This window comes from Manacus candei, unplaced genomic scaffold, assembly GCF_025592945.1.
Source record: "Manacus candei isolate 608988 ecotype Guabito, Panama unplaced genomic scaffold, ASM2559294v1 h1tg000086l, whole genome shotgun sequence".
In the NCBI taxonomy this organism is placed as follows: Eukaryota; Metazoa; Chordata; class Aves; order Passeriformes; family Pipridae; genus Manacus; species Manacus candei.
In genome coordinates, this window is record NW_026138134.1 from 5,521,877 (window position 1) to 5,537,664 (window position 15,788).

The 15,788-nt window shown below is 52.1% G+C and overlaps 1 protein-coding gene across 1 annotated transcript in view; it reads left to right on the plus strand.

The window, feature by feature from the left end:
• LOC127482175 (nectin-1-like) overlaps nt 1-15,788 on the plus strand; it is a 57,110-nt gene that overhangs the window by 32,302 nt on the left and 9,020 nt on the right. Inside the window, exons 2-5 of the mRNA XM_051812259.1 lie at nt 11,237-11,587; nt 12,336-12,638; nt 13,089-13,206; nt 15,040-15,191. Coding sequence (XP_051668219.1) covers nt 11,237-11,587; nt 12,336-12,638; nt 13,089-13,206; nt 15,040-15,191 — 924 coding nt within the window. The remainder of the gene's footprint in view (nt 1-11,236; nt 11,588-12,335; nt 12,639-13,088; nt 13,207-15,039; nt 15,192-15,788) is intronic.

Genomic DNA, 15,788 nt, shown 5'->3' on the forward strand with positions numbered 1-15,788 from the left:
AAACCCCCAGAGATCTCCTAACCAGGCTGGGGTGAGACCCAGAAGAGAATGAATCCAGATGGACCAGAGCCCAGAGTGGGCTGTGGAGGATGAAGGTGGGCACATTCACAGGGATCCTTCTCCTTGGGTGTTGGAAAGGTCGGCTGTGGGGATGACTAAACGCAGGATGGGCTTGCAAGTGGGGATGTTGGGTGTTTCAGAGGGAGTTTCCCTTCTGCTTTCAAACTGTCATTTGAAAAATTTCCACAGAAGTGAGATTTCAAAAGGAGAACCTTGGCCTGGCTCAATCCAAAGTGTCCTGTTGCATGACAGGCAAAGCATTCCGTTCTGGCTGCAGCTCTAGTCAGTGTTTTAACCATAAAAATGAGGGTCCAAAAGGAAAAACCATCTCAACCTTATCAAAAGGCTTTCTGGTTTTTTTTTCTCTCATTGAATTTTGCCAAAATCAGCACGTTCCAGTGGGTAGTTTTGGCTTGGACTAAATGGCACTTTCCATCAGAAAAAAATATGCTGTGCCGGAAATTTTTCCCCTAGCTCCAGCTATTTTTCATCACATGCTTTCCATTTTTGTGGCAGCTGTGTCAGTCCTCAGTTTGAGCTGGGACAAAGCCCACAGGAGTCCCCAGAGAGCAGTTGACCTCCTGCTCTTTGAAGACTGGGATGATTCACTGGAGCTCTCCCCAGTGGCACAGGAAAATCCATCTGCCCTGCTGAGCATCCACATCCTTTGGAACGTGGCTTATTGCTCCCCAGGAGGGAAACAGTGGGCCTGGTGCTGATGTAGTGTAACAGAAGTCAATGAAATAACTATGAAAGTCAATGAAATGTGTCACTTGAGGCCAACTGAGCTGTTTAACCCTCAGATTCTCCAGCACAAGGCTGGGAAATGGGGTGTTGGCTCTTGGCTGGCTCCATCCTGGTGGCTGTTAATAGATCTTCATGTGGAACTGTTGGGTTCTGGCTTGTCTCTCGACAATCAAGACTTGGGGAGCAGGAGGTTTAGAGCAGATCTGTGAGGGAAGTGATTCAGGCCTTGGAGCTGCCTGCATCTCCTGTCAGAGCCATCCCAGCCTCCCTGCTCAGGCACCCCCAGATTTGGGATAAAAGTGAAACGTGCTGGGAGAGGCCCCCAAACCCAGCCCAAAGAGCAGCACCCCAGTGCAGGTGGCTGTGTTTGAAGGACACCCTTGTCCCTGGGCAGGAGAGGTGGGGTGAGTCACTCAGCACAGGGTGTCCTTCCACCCCCTGGGTGTTTTATCCCAACCCAGCTCCTCCCTGGGGCTACCTGGAAGCACAAAGCTCACCTTGTTCGAGAAGGAGGTAATAAGGCATGGAGAGAAACCCTTAGCTTCTCTTCCTGGAAGTTGATCTGTGCCCCTCATGGCACTGAGGATGTACAACTCTTGACTCTTCACCACCAGTTCCCCCTGTTTGAGCCCCAAAAGGAGCAGTGCTCCCACTGAGAGGTGTCCACACTGAAATGTGATGTGCTCCCCGTTTTTTGTGAACTAAAGCAGGACAAATCAGCTTTTTTTTTTTTCTGCAGAAGTCTCTTTGAACTCCTGCTCCTCAAGACTTGCCCTCACCTTTCTGGGCAGGTAGGAGTGGGTATAACTGTGTTGGTCTCCCAGGAAAGCAAAGCATCCCAGAGCTGTGGCCAGGCAGGGTGAGGCAGGGAGCATGACCCTGGGTGGGAGGTCTGGGCTCTGACCCTCACTGCCTTCCCCCCCTTCAGATGCTCATGCACAGGCTGCCTTTAATGGGTGGTCTTGTCACTTGTTTACAGTCCTGGGTCTTACAGGCTCAGCAGGCCCCTCTGAGCCCCAGCTGTGCAGCCCTTTAGAAGCTCAGCAGTCATTCCCCAGGCAACCTGGATGGAGGCTGTGACCTTAAGAGATATGGGAGCTGCATCTCCACCCAGCATGGGGGTCTCTCTGCCAGCCCCCCTCTGCTCAGCTCCCCGTCTCCTGGGAGGTCTGGAGTCAGCAGAGCCTGGTAATCACAGAGCCACAGAATGGTTTGGGTTGGAAGGACCTTAAAGATCATCTCATCCCACCCCCTGCCATGGGCAGGGACACCTTCCACTAGCCCAGGTTGCTCCAAGCCCCGTCCAGCCTGGCCTTGGACACTTCCAGGGCTGGGGCAGCCACAGCTTGTCAAGGAAACCTGTGCCAGGGCCTCCCCACCCTCACAGGGAAGGATTTCTTCCTGAAATCTAACCTAAACCTACTCTTTTTCAGCATGTGGAATATTCTCAGAAATGTGGAGCTGGCTTTGCTTGGAGTGTGAACGGGACACTCACCCTCAGTCTAAATATCTCTCCTAATTTCTGGCACGTTCTTAATACAAAATGTCATAGATTTGGTTGCACCCAGTTTGCCTATTGTTGAGAAAAACACAAGCCACATTTTGGGACCCTTCAGCCTGGCTGTTGACTGGGTAATGTTTAGGTTTGCTTCCAGGCTCTGTTGATAAAATGGGTTTTCCACTTCACCTCCCTGGGTTTCCTCAGCCATGAAAATGAGGGTGACTTTGCCATTTGCATGAGTGGTGGGTGGGGCTGTGGGGCCTTCCCAGAAATGCCTCCATCCCTGCTTCCTTAGGTGAGAATTGCCACCACAATATGCAGATGCCCCCATCTAACCAAGCCACCCAGGGGAGATTGCCGGTGCTTGCCTGGGTGGCCTTGGGCACATCTCTTTGTCATTCAGCACCTCTTGATTTCCCCATCCCTGAAAGCTGGGGTAGTAATGCTTTCCTGCCTCTCAGGGTGTTGGAGGATTAATTAGCTACTGTTTGAAAAGCCTTTTGAATTTGCAAAGCTTTCCATAAATATGCAGAGCTGTTGGTACAGATGGGGCCCAGGTAGGACTGAAGCCATGTCTGCCTCATAAATCCGGGGAGAGGTGAAATTTCTGGAATTAGTTCCTTTCACAGGGACTTGGTGATAAGAAAGCTGAGCAGCAGCAAGGCTGGAAATCAGGCAGGGCACTGAATTTTGGTGTGTTTGTGCTCACTGTTCTTTACAGGCTGTTGTTCACGGGCAGGAATCCTTAAACAGCCCAGAGAAAGTTGGGAGGTCTGAGTCTCTTCCACTTGCCTGCAGAGATATCTCTAGGGCAAGATAAAACACATTAAGAGAGAAATCCCAGGCAGTCAGCCAGCCAGGGGTGTGTGTCCATTGCATCTGTTGGTGCCATGTTTGTGTTCACGTTGTTTGCAAAGATTGCTCCTCAGTTTTCAGCCACCAGAACACACATCCCATTTTTCTGGTTACAAAAAAACTCTTCCGTTTCTATCTTTGAGCAAATTACAGAAGAACAGAGCGTGGCATTCCCCCTTTTGATAGGGGAAAACAGGTCCTTTTTTTTGACTTCAGGAGGATAGGGAAATACCAGCAATGTGTTACATCCTGCAAGATAATGGGAGGAAAGACAAAAGGGAAGCAAAACCACAGAGGAGAGAAAGCTGTGACTGTTAACATGCATTTAAACTGTAGGAAAGTAGGAGTTTTGATCCTCCTCATGAAAATTACAGGCCTGGCCAACACCAGCATGGTTTGGCAGGGGTGTGTTTTTTCACCAGGGTTTGGACAGGAGGCCAGAGTTTGTGTCCTTTGGTAATTTCCCGTGGCCTGGCATCTCCCCCTCTGATACCAGAGGCTGGGTTTGGGTCGGGGCAGAGGGAGCTGGGTGGTGGGGGCAGTGGGATGAGGGCTGGCTGTTAACCCTGGCTGAAGTCACGCCTGAGTCAGCAGAGTTTCGGCTTTGTCGCGTTCCCACTGTGGAGGCGAGTGAGTCATCCCTGATCCAGCCCGAGAGCTCCCTGATTTCCTGCTCCAGCCCCAAACCCTCAGCCCAGGGAATGAAGCAAGGATCTGCTGTTCTCTTTTTCTGTGCCATCGAGCTTATTTTTGTTTTTATGGAGTCTCTTCAGTCTCAAGTTCCTTGATTTCGGAAATGAGGCTCTGAATGGGTTACTATCTTGATCCCTCTTCACAGCTCCTCATTAAATCCCTCCTCCTTAGCACCTGGAGGGATCTAATAGGGAGGATATTTAGCACTGGACCAAAACTCCCTGAACACCATCCAAGGCTACAAGGAAGCCCAAGAAAGAGGCAATGCAGAGAAAACACTCCTGTACATGTGGGGACTCAGCCCATCAAGATAAGGTCTCAGGACAGTCTCAGCTTAATTAGCTTCCCTCTGCTCAATGCTCAGCTTCTTTCCCCTCCTCCACACTTGATTTTCCAGCTGTACTGTTCTTTTCTTCCCCACCCAACCACCAAATAAGCATTGGCTCTGCATGTGGTCCCCTTTCTGGGTCTTCTCTCTTGCTTACAGGTCACAGTTGGCAAGCAAAACCCACCTTGGTTTTCTCCTTGCTGGCAGGCAGCTGACTCTGGAGAGAAGGGTCTTGAATTTTTTGTTCTTTACCCTTGCCTGACCAGCTGCCCACCTTTCCCAGTGCAGGATTGTGATCCTGGACATATCCATTGGTGCATCTGCAGGGAGGAAATGGTGGCTGGGGATGAGAAGAGGCAAGTGAGAGGCCTGGGATGCGGTGGTGATGTTGGAGAGGCACAAGAGGGGTGGGAAAATTTGTAAGGCTGAAATGGAAGGAGGGCAAGTCAAAGGAACAAACATTACAGACACCAGGTGGAGAGGCAGTTCTGTCCCTGCTTATGGAGACAGGTAGAGGGGCAGAAGGAGATGTGACTTAGTTGCACAAGGGCACAGGAGAAAGGAGAGGAGAGCTGTGAACCCGGGCACTGGACGGGGCTGGGTAGGAGAGCACACGGTGGGAAAAGAGCTGAGGAAGGAGCTGGAGTAAAGTCCAGTCCAAAAGGCCTCGGGGGAGAGGCAGCGTGGAGGGGAGAGTGCTGAGCAGTGGTGCACCTCAGGTGGAGGCACAGGGCAGCCTGCTGAGCCGCTCAGGTGTGTGGGAACTGGCAGCTCCCTCTCCTGGGATTAGCTGACGTGCTGGTGGGGCGGGACGGGATCCGGCTGCTCCGCGGGGACCGGGAGCCTTTGTGCTTTGTTGCTGAGCATGGGCTTTCAGAGTTTTATTGCAGGAAGGCCTTTCCCAGTGCTGTGTCAGCTCTTTCTGCTCTGCCAGCCTGCCTGCTTTTACCATGGGGCATGGGTCCCCTCCCCTTGACTGGGGGGGTGAAGCAGAGCAGCTGTGTGAGAGCCAGGGCAGGTAGGGCAGAGAGGGAGAGCCGGGAGCAAAGGCACGCGGTTGTTCCCATCCCACTCCTCTGCTTTGCAGCCCTTTTCCTGGAGAACTAAAGGGCTGGCTGCAGCTGAGGCTGTTTGCAAGGTTGAAGCACAGGCAGCAAGAACTTCTGGTCTAGTCTGGTGTTCATCTCTGATTTTTGCTGTCTCTTCGATCCGTGGCCCATCACTGGCCTCTGCTTTTCTTTCCTCTGTTTCTGTGAGGAACACCTGGGACAAACAAGGCCTTGGTCTTGCTTAGAAAGAATCCCAGTGTGTGAATCCCAGGGGTGGCTCAATGAATAGGCTTCCCAAACCATAGCAGAGAACAAGTGGAGCATCAATGGATCAGGCCCTTTGGGAAGGAGCTTTGGTTCAAGGGGATCCCGAGGCTGCTTTGTGCTCTATTTATCTGGGAAGGGAACACTGCCCAGGCAGGAGAAGGCAGCCCTGCTTTATCCCAGAGGCATCTCCACTGCCCTGACCCAGTGAAGGGCTGGCTGGAGTCTCACTCAATGCAAGTCACTGACTGGTGCTGGGATCCCACGTCCCTGCCGTGTGCTGGCTCTGGGGATGCACGGGTGACCCAGAGGAAAGGGCCCTGTGTGTTTCCCATTTGCAAGCCAAAGCCAAGCCCATTTTTTTTCTTGTTTGAGAGGGACTTAGGCGAGAGCCAGCCCAGGCTGTTGTGTGCTCTACCATTTCCCAGTCAGATCCCATACAGCTCCCAGCTGGGGGAAGGGGTGCTTGGGTGGTGCAGTTGCTCTTGGGGTGCCCCCACCCCATCCCGGTGTTATCTCAGCCCTTTCATGTGCAGCCATGTCAGCTGGAGCCCTAATCTTGCCACATCTCTTTTCTCTCTCATCCCTCCCTTCCAAGGCCCCCTTCCCCCTGTGTTGGAAACTCAGAGTCTTCTAATCCCTGTCTAAGTTGAAGTGGGGCAGGACTGAGTCAGTGGATGACAGAGAGACCTCCAGTGAAAGTCTGGATGCCACGGGAAGTTCATGGTGGTGACTCACTGGAGCCCACTGACTCACTGGAGCCCACTCCTTCCCTGCAATGGGCTTCAAGCCACTGGGTGAGCAGGGCGAGGCAGGCACTGTGCTCTTGGAAGAGCAGCACAGTACTGATTTAAATGCCTGGCAATCAATACAAAGTCTCCCTGGCAAGAAGAAAAGGTACCTAACCCCAACACCTTGGCCGAGCGCCACCTCACACCTTTGCTTCTTGCCACCTGAAATTCCCCTGCTGGGATTTTAGGAGCTTCTTTCCCGTTTCCCACCCTGCCTGTAACGCACCTGTGGCGTTCCTTGGGGCTGCTGGAGGCAGCTTGTGTGGCGTTCCAGACCTTGTTTTCCACTTAAAAATAGGGGAAGCCTTGAAAAGTGAGCTCAGAAATACCAGGAGAGACATTTCTCAGTGCCAGCGAGTGGGAAGTTTTGAGCTCCTGTTCCATCCCCTTTTTCCCCTCCTAGAAAGTTCTTGGACATCTGTTTGTGGTGCCTGTGAGGCATATGGGGACATCATTGGACATTGTTGAGGTGCTGTCTCAAACTCAGGTGCTTTTTGTAGGATCTTTGTAGGTTGAAGTGATGCATGGATTTGTCCTTTTGTAAGATCAGGCTGCTGCAACCCTTCAGTTTGGTTCTGAGTGATGCAAAGGCTATCAGGAGTGATTCCTCTGACATTTGCATCAGTCATGATATTACCACACCAAAGGGTGGCTCATCACACTTCTGCCAAGGGTTGTTTCAGTGCCCTAGGGGGGAGATGAGTATCAGGGAACAGGAGGGAGAGAAGTTGGTGAGAGGCTCAGCAGAGGCAAGGTTGTGCAAAGCAGCCTGGAGTTCACAGGGTTGTTAACAAAGAGGCATTGAATGGAGGCTCAGTGTTGTGTCAGAGCTCACAAGTGCCTGGAGATCATTTCCAGAGCTTTCTATATGGGGGAGCAAGAACCAGATTTGCAGGTGTGGGAGCCTCGACGTAACAGCACCTCCCAGGAGAGGTGCTGGGAGAAAGGGTTTTCAGGGTCAGGAGCCACCACCTGCCACTTTGTCTGCTCCCTCTCCACTGCCCCTCACACCCAGGGAGTCCAGACCTTCCTTCCAGCCTGCTGCCTGTGCCTCAGGGCACCCCCAGCTCTGCACGGTGCCCCCAAGGCCTTGCACGACCTGGTAAAATATCTGGCTTTGGGATCGTGGGGAAAGGCATCAACACAAACCACTTCAGAGGCCAAGGTGGAGGAGTAGGATCTCAGAGGTCTCCACTAATGAGGCCTTGGCACCAACATGTCTTTGGCACACAAGCTGGGCCTTTTTGGTCCTCGACAAAAAAATAACACCACAAAAACTAATGAATAAAAACGCAACCCAGGCAAGCTGCAACCCATCCAGCTAATCCTTCCTCGTGTGCTGGCTGCCCCTGGGAGGTGTCAGCACGGATTGGTGGGCACTGGGAGATCTGGCACAGGACGTGCCAACAGCAGGATGCATCCCAAGCCTTTTCTCTGCTGCACCAACCACACAGATCGCTCAGCAGGGAAGAACTGAGGCGAATCCCGGCTCTCCACACACACACACACACACACACACATCCAGTTTAATATGTTCAAACCTCTCCAGAGGCTGATTAGTGATTTTATTTTCTCCTCCTCTCCCGGCCCAGCGTGCTCATTGCCATCAATTATCTGTGCATTTGCCCTGATGAATTATTGAGTGTGTAAGGGGGTGGGGGAAGAGCCACCATCCCAGCAAACAAGTGCTCCCAAAGAGCCTGGCAGCACTTTGGGTTTGCCCTCTGCCTTCTGCTTGAGGGTGGGGGAGCATGGGAAGCTGAACATAAAGAGTTCATCCTGTCTTGCAAAAGAGCCATGAGTCGTTCAGCCACCTGGAAAGGAAACACGATTTCCTTGCAGTGTTTGGGTTTTTTTTCAGGGTATTATTTTTTTGTTTGGTTTGTTTTGTTATTTCTTCTACTGGGTGTTATTTTCTTTTTCCCCTTTTCCCCTGAAGCCTCGAGAAAGTTTGGAATGTGTTTTTGTTGAAGCTGGTACGTGTAGGGGCCTGAATCCCAGCTCTGGCAGCATTTGGTTGTTGGCAAGCAGTGCTCACTGAACTGGCACCAGCTTTTTCCCTGGCCAGAAGTCTGGCTCTTTACACTCGGGGAGAGGGTTCTGCTGGACCATTCTGGGGTCTGGTTCAGGATCAGCTCCACAATTCACTTCCTCTCCAGTTTATGCCCAGGTCCAGTCTGCGTGGATGCATGGATGCCATGGCAGGGAGAGGGTGGAAGAGGGAGGATAGAACAGGGAATTGTCACTACCACTCAAGGTCAAGAAAAATCACTTGATTTTTAAAAGGGTCAGTTCATTAATTTGCAGGGAAATCACAGCATAAAGGAAGGGCATGGTAATGATTGAAGTGAGGGTGTGGATTGATCTTTCTTGTACTATATATCACATTCCCTGCTAGGTTGATTGACTATAACCTTATTTAAGGGGCACAGCTTAGGTGCAGTTAGATGTCCCACGAGGGAGAGACAGGCTGTCTGCCCTTCTCCAAGGAGAAGCTGGTGGCTTTCCATCCTCTCCTCTCTGGAGTTCTGCTCATCTCTTGCTCTTCTGGCACCTCCAGGAGACACTGGGCCACTGCTTCCTGGGCCTCTTTATTGGGATGTGGAAATCCCGGTTCAAAGGGATGCCCTGGGGCCTGTGGGGGGTCAGGGAGCTTGTGTGGGAGCAGAGCCAGCTGTGCCATCGCCCCAGCCCCGGGCAGGCTCTGCCTGGGGGCACGAGCCCTTCATGAAAGGGGTGCTGATGAACCTGCTCTCCCCCAGCCCTGGGAGAAGGAGGGAGAGCTGAGCACACCTCCAGCCAGGCAGTGCTGAGGAGGGTGGGGGGCTGTTCCCAGGGCCCTGGCTACGTGCTGGAATCGCTCCCCAGCAAGCTCCCACATGCTCTGGGAGGCTCTGAAGGGTTCAGAGCCAGACTTTGCTTGGCAGAGCTGTTCCTCACCTCCGCGGGTGTGGGCAACGCTGCAGGAGGCTCGCTCATCTCTGGGGTGCAGGGAGCAGCATATGCTGCAGGGCACGTTGGAGACGTGTCCCCCCTCCCCATCCACCCATTCTTCCCTCAAATCCCAGCATGACATCATCTAAACCCAGCCCGTGCCCTCATTTCATCGGGAAGGACACTGTGGGCACAGACCAGACTGGTGTCAGAGAAGTCCTTCGCTGTGTCCTACTGCTGGGACATCCTCCAGTGGAGAAACATGATCCAGATATGACTTTCTCAGAGCAGGAACATCCCTTCCCTCTGGTTTCTGGAGGGAAAACAGTGGCAAAGAGTGTCCCTGGCTACGCTGGGAGGGGAGAGGTGCACCCTGCCAGCTGGGCTGAGCCTCAGAGGACTCGTGCATGCAGGCACATGAGGGCACCACCGCTTTGCTGTGGCTGTAAAGCAGCTCTGGAAAACATTCCTCAGCACCCAGCTGCAGTGCTGGGGTGTGGGGCAAACCAGGGCTTGGCTCAGGGAAGGGGGCAAGTCCACACAGAGCTCCGGAGGCCGAGTTTCGGTCGGAACTGCTGCTGGCTGTGGTCAGCTGGTGGCGTCTCCTGGCCGGGCTGGGCTGTCGAGGCTTGTCCTCGGGGTCACAGGAAGGAGAAGGGGAGAGGGAAGAGGCGTAGATGAGATGTGGGGATGGGGATAAGCCTGAGAGCAGCAGGCGTGGAGTGAGGGGGCAGCATGGAGCCGGCGTGTTTGTGGGTGGGAAGACTTTTGTCTGCCTGCACTGTGTGTGTGTGGAGTCCTGCTCATGTTCTCTGGAGGAGTCCCAGGTACCCCCGCCAGGGATCTGGGGGGGCTGACACTGAGCAGCTCGTTCTGGCCTGGCACAGGGAGCCCATTCATCCCCTGCAGGAGCAGGGTAGGGTGACATTTCACTTAGAAGATGCTGTCGTGTTTCTCTTCCTGGGCATTTTTCTTTCCCCAGCTTCTCTCTCTTTTATTACCCCTTCATGTTGCTCACTCTTTGTACATCTTTCTCTCTTTATTATCCCTTTCTTTCCTTTACTCTCAGGCTCCCAGAATACATCCAATTACAGATTCTACCAGAAGCAGGGAGCAAAACCTGCTTTTCTTGTTCTTACCACCTTGCTTCTCTGTTTTATTTATCATATAAATACTGGCTGTATAATTAGCAGAGTATTATCTCTAAATATACAGATTGGGAAAAGACACAGTAGCAGCAGAGATGAATTTAAGGGTCAGTCTGGTGGGAGACCTTTTTCTCCACCTGTCAGGGGAGGAATCAAGAGACAGAAGAACTGTCATGAACTCCAGGCACCACTTTTCCCAGGCACCTTTCATCTTTACTGCACAGAACCAAGATGGAAGGTTCCTAAATTCTGCCACTTTGGGGTTAAAAAAAGGCCACAGAAATGATCTAGATGGTGCAGGTGAATGGTGCAAGGTGTACAGGCAGTGCTGTAAAGTGATTCTTGTATGGAAATTACTGCTGCCCTGAAATGAGGGCTGAGTCTTTGCTGCTCCTTTAATTCCTGATGCAGTTCCAGTGGGATTAAATGGATGTGTGAATGTGTGTTAGCATATGTTAGGATGTGCTATGCTGATAAATATCAGCCCTTTAACATGCCTCCAGACACATATGCCCTGCATATTTACCATAACTGATCTGGTGTCACCCAGAGTTGAAGGCAAAAGGAAGGAAAGCATTATTGATCCAAACTTCTGGTGATCATGAGCCCTAGTTTGGCTGATTGTGGTGAAGAGTGAACACCAGTTGTGGGGAAGAAGGTGTTCATGAACATCTGAATGAAAGGAATGAAGCTGCAGGTGGGTGCAGGATGTACTGAGAGCCTGCAGCCATAGACCGTCCTCGTGTCAGCCACGCCAAGAAGCAGCAAAGGGGATAAATAAAGGATTTCACGAGCCTGATGTGCCATAACCTTGTTTTCCTCTGCCTGGGACGTGCACACACGCTCACGTTTCCATTTCCTTGCAGGGCTGCAGGCTCAGACCGTGCTGGTCAATGACACCGTGTCGGGGTTCATCGGCACAGACGTGGTCCTGCACTGCAGCTTCACCAACCCCCTCCCCAATGTGAAGATCACGCAGGTGACGTGGCAGAAGGCCACCAACGGCACCAAGCAGAATGTGGCCATCTACAACCCTGCCATGGGGGTGTCCATCCTGTCCCCCTACAAGGAGAGGGTGACCTTCCGGAACCCTTCCTTCAAGGATGGCACCATCCAGCTCTCCCGGCTGGAGCTGGAGGATGAGGGGGTTTACATCTGTGAGTTTGCCACTTTCCCCACCGGCAACCGGGAAGGGCAGCTGAACCTCACCGTGCTGGGTAAGACTTTGGGGGGTGAACTGTTGCCTCCAGTTCAGCTGATCTGGAGGAACCTGAGACCTGTGTCCCGGGGGCTCAGGGCAGAGGTGAATCTTTGGGTGTAAATTTTGCCTGTGATGATCTTTCAAGTTGACTGGGAAGAGGTGAAGAGCAGGGAGCCCAGGGTGGGTGGTTTGCTGAGCTGTCACACCTCCCCTTCTCCCCAGGCCTCAGGTTCCCTTTTCCCCCCACCTACACTCTCAAGGCAGGTGCATTAACAGTGGCCAGTTCCCTGTGGGAGTTTTAATGAGCTTGTAACTGTCCAGTGAACAGAGAGGAAAGACAAGAGAGAGATCCTAAGCACAAGCAGAGCTTGTCCGTGGAGCTTAGGGTTGGGAAGGAACAGACACAGCCAAGGTCTCCATGATTTGTTTGCTCTCCAGTTTCAGTTTCTCTCTAACATAGGGCTGAAAACCTCTGGCAGGAAAGGATTGACTTCCCACTGTGTATCTGTGCATCCAGGCCACCTCCACCATTCTTTTTTCCCCAGAGGTGCTGCAGCTGGATGGTGCAAGGTGTACAAGCACTGCTGTAGAGCAACTCTTACAGGAGAATAATTGCTGGCAATTATCCTGGGCTCGCCCCAAGGTCTGTCACAGTGGTGCTAGGTGTCTCTTGGGATGCAGAAGACAGGGTAGCATTGGTTTGCTGACCGTCTCTTTATTGATAAATTGTAATTGTACCCTTTTCTTTCTGCCCTCCCTCGCAGCCAAGCCCACGAACTGGATGGAGGGCACCAAGAGGCCGCTCATTGCCAAGTCTGGCAGGACAGAGAAGATCCTGGTGGCCACCTGCACCTCCTCCAACGGGAAGCCCCCCAGCACTGTCACCTGGGACACCAAGCTGAAGGGGGAGGCGGAATTCCAGGAGATCAGGAACAGCAACGGCACCTTCACGGTGATCAGCCGGTACCGGCTGGTGCCGAGCCGGGAGGCCCATCGGCAGCAGCTCATGTGTGTGGTCAACTACCAGCTGGACAGGTTCACTGACAGCATCACCCTCAACGTGCAGTGTGAGTGGGCCTGGGCAGGGCCTGGGGCAGGGCAGGGGGCAGGGCTGGGGGCAGGAGCAGTGCCCAGTCCCTGCGGTGGGTGCGGGATAAAGTCTGGGATAAAGTCTGGCAGAAGAGAATTTTCCAAAGGGAGGATGTTGGTGTGGTGGAGGCTGCTCTCTTTTTTTTTGAGAGTGAAAACTGAAGTGATCCCTTGGAATAATCATATGTTTTCTCCTTTTCACACCTTCCCTCTCTGCCTCTGCCATGTCCCTTTTGCTCCCCTCCCTCACATTTCTTGTCCTGTCATCTTTGCCTCCTTGCAATCTCTCTCCTTCTCCCACCCCTGCCCCCTCATCTCTTCCTGTTTCATTTTCTCCTCCTTGCTTTTCCACAACTCTTTCCTTTCCTTTTCCCCCTCTCCTCTCCTTTTCCCTACTGCTTTTCTCTCTCTCCCACCCCCCCCTGCAGACGAGCCAGAAGTCACCATCGAGGGCTTCGATGGCAACTGGTTCCTCAACCGCAAGGATGTGAAGCTGATATGCAAATCTGATGCCAACCCCCCAGCTCACACCTACGAATGGAAGCTGTAAGTGCCTGCAGTGCCTCTGCTCTCAGCAGCACATGTCACCTTCCACCAGGGCCAGGGAGCCTCTGCAGACACCTCACTCACCCTCTGGTCAATTAGGGCCCAGTCCCATTAGTGTCAGCGGTGTCACTCCAAGGCAGAACCTGTGCCTGTGATGAAACTTGCTGCCAGCAGCACTGCAGCCTCAATATCCAGCAAAACTTCCTGTTCTCACCTCACTGGAATAATATTCTGCCCTGGTGACGTGAAGCAGCTGAGATGTGACAAGGTGATTAATTTGCCCAGCACCACCAAGTGCTTCGGTAGCAGAGCTGGAAAATAACCCAGGATTTCCCTGCCTTAAAGGGGCACAAATGGCACAAAATTTGTCTGTGTGTGAACAACCTTTCCCTGGAATCAGCTCCAGGAGATCCCCACGTGACTGACATTAAACAGAACCAATTCCTCATCCTCCAGGGTTTCAGCTTTTGGCTGAAAACACTAAAGAGACATGAAAAGTGAGTGAGGGGTGTCTGGGGAGCCAGATGGGAATTGATACAACCTGATGTGATTCTCTCTGCTGCTCTCTCTTTTCTATAAGCACTCATGTAACTTTAAAAGAGAAAGATCAAATGGATCCTTTCTTCTTTTCAGCTGGCATTTGTCATCAGGAAAGAGGCTCTCAACATGGCTTTGCAAGGAGCACATTCTCTCTCATTTCACTTCCCAGATCAAACTGTTCAAAGGGAAAGTCTGAAGAGGATTGTTTTTCTTGCCTTTCTTCCAGTCCTCATCCCCAGCTCCCTCCATCTGTTGGTTCTGCCAGGCTGCCTTAAACTCCGAGGGGCTCTTTGGGCTCCTCACAACATTTCCAGGAAAGCCTCAGAGGCCAAGATGCACCCACGGCAGAAAAGATGCCACTTGAGGCTATTTCTGTGCTCAGATGTTCCTCTTCCCCTTCCCGGAGGTCAGGAAGCAATTACTGCTGCTGCTGTTTTGCTCCTGCCTGGAATGTAAAACCCAGCAGTGCTTTCCTCCCCTGCCATTTGGATGGTGATGAGCAACAGTCAGGGGAGCTGTCAGAGGAGGAGATGGCCTTATTTAGCATCCCACCCCACAAGATGTGCCCTTGTCTTTGTAGATCCAGGGCTCTGTGGGGACCAAGGTTAAGGTGTTCTGTTCTTCCATCAGTTTTGGGATCACTGGATTGGTGTAGCTGGGAAAGACTCAAATGTTTGCTGTACCTGTGTGCCTATGTTTGTATGTAGACATGCAAAAGAAGTGCATGTGCATTTAGGCACTTCTTTACAATCCTAATTATGCCCCCATTATTCCCTTTTGTTTCTTACAAATTGCTGACAATATGTGCACATTTGGGTTGGGAGGAGGGGAAGGAATTACTTGAGTAATTTTTAATTGCCTAAGAGAAGTAATTACTTTACTTTGCTTCAGTAATTAAGAATAACCAGGCCATGTGTGTCTTTTCCTAACACACAGGGGCTTTTTTTTTTTTTTTTATCTGCCTTTGTTCATTTATTCTAGTTTTGCATTATTCCAGCTTCACACTTGCTGTTCTGACGTGGGCAGGTCATAGATGGCAGGGCTCTAAATCAACACCATTCTTTTAGAGCCTGAGTTGCAATTAACACTGGCTGATCAGCTGCCCAGGAGTGTTACATGGGCAGGAAATTGGAGCAGAGCAGGGTCAGGTTGTGTCCTTTTCCTGGCTACATCAGTGGGTACCTTCCAGACAGCACCACCAGCTCCTGGACCTGCCCAAAAGCAGACCCAGGGTGTCAGTGCCACTGGGTGTCATCTCTGGGGCCAACCACGCTCTTTGTCCCCCCTCCCCAGGCCAAACGGGACTCTGCCAGGGAGTGTGGAAATCCAGAACAACACCATCTACTTCAAAGGGCCCGTGTCCTACAGCGTGGCCGGCACCTACGTCTGCGAGGCCACCAACGCCATCGGCACGCGGTCGGGCCTGGTGGAGGTCAATGTCACAGGTAGGACAGCACCTGCTGTGCTCTGAACCACGGGGACAGGGAGCTGGGGAGGGGGAGTCACCTCTCCTCAGTCACCAGCATCTCCTTTCGAGGGTGGGGATGCAGAGGGAGCAGTGGGTTCTTTGCTCTGTTCTGGTTTTGCGCTGGTTTGCCTTGGATTTTCTTTTCTCCTCTCCTCGTGTTGTCTTCTCCTTTCTTGCACCGAGATGTATTCAAATTTGTTTCCCCCTTGCCTCCTGCTTCGGATTCAGAGAGATCACTGGGTGTGTTAAAAGCACAGACACGTCAGGGAGATGTTTATTGGGAGGTAGAAGAAGGGGTAGGATGAGGATATGGACTGCAAGGCGTGAGATGGATGAGTCATTTGTGCAGGATGATGTTTGGTGTTTCTGGTGTTAGGTAACTCATGGTTTTTCATTTGAGCTCCCTCCAATGCCCTGTTGGTCTGTGCACTTGCTCACCTACCTGATTTCTGAGAGGCTGTGGGCACTGGAGTGGCTTTATCTGGGCTCCAGAAAGGAATAACATCCCAGGGTGCAGGCAGTGGGACAGTGGTGCTGTGTGATGTCGTATGAGACAGAAGGAGTTTGATGACTT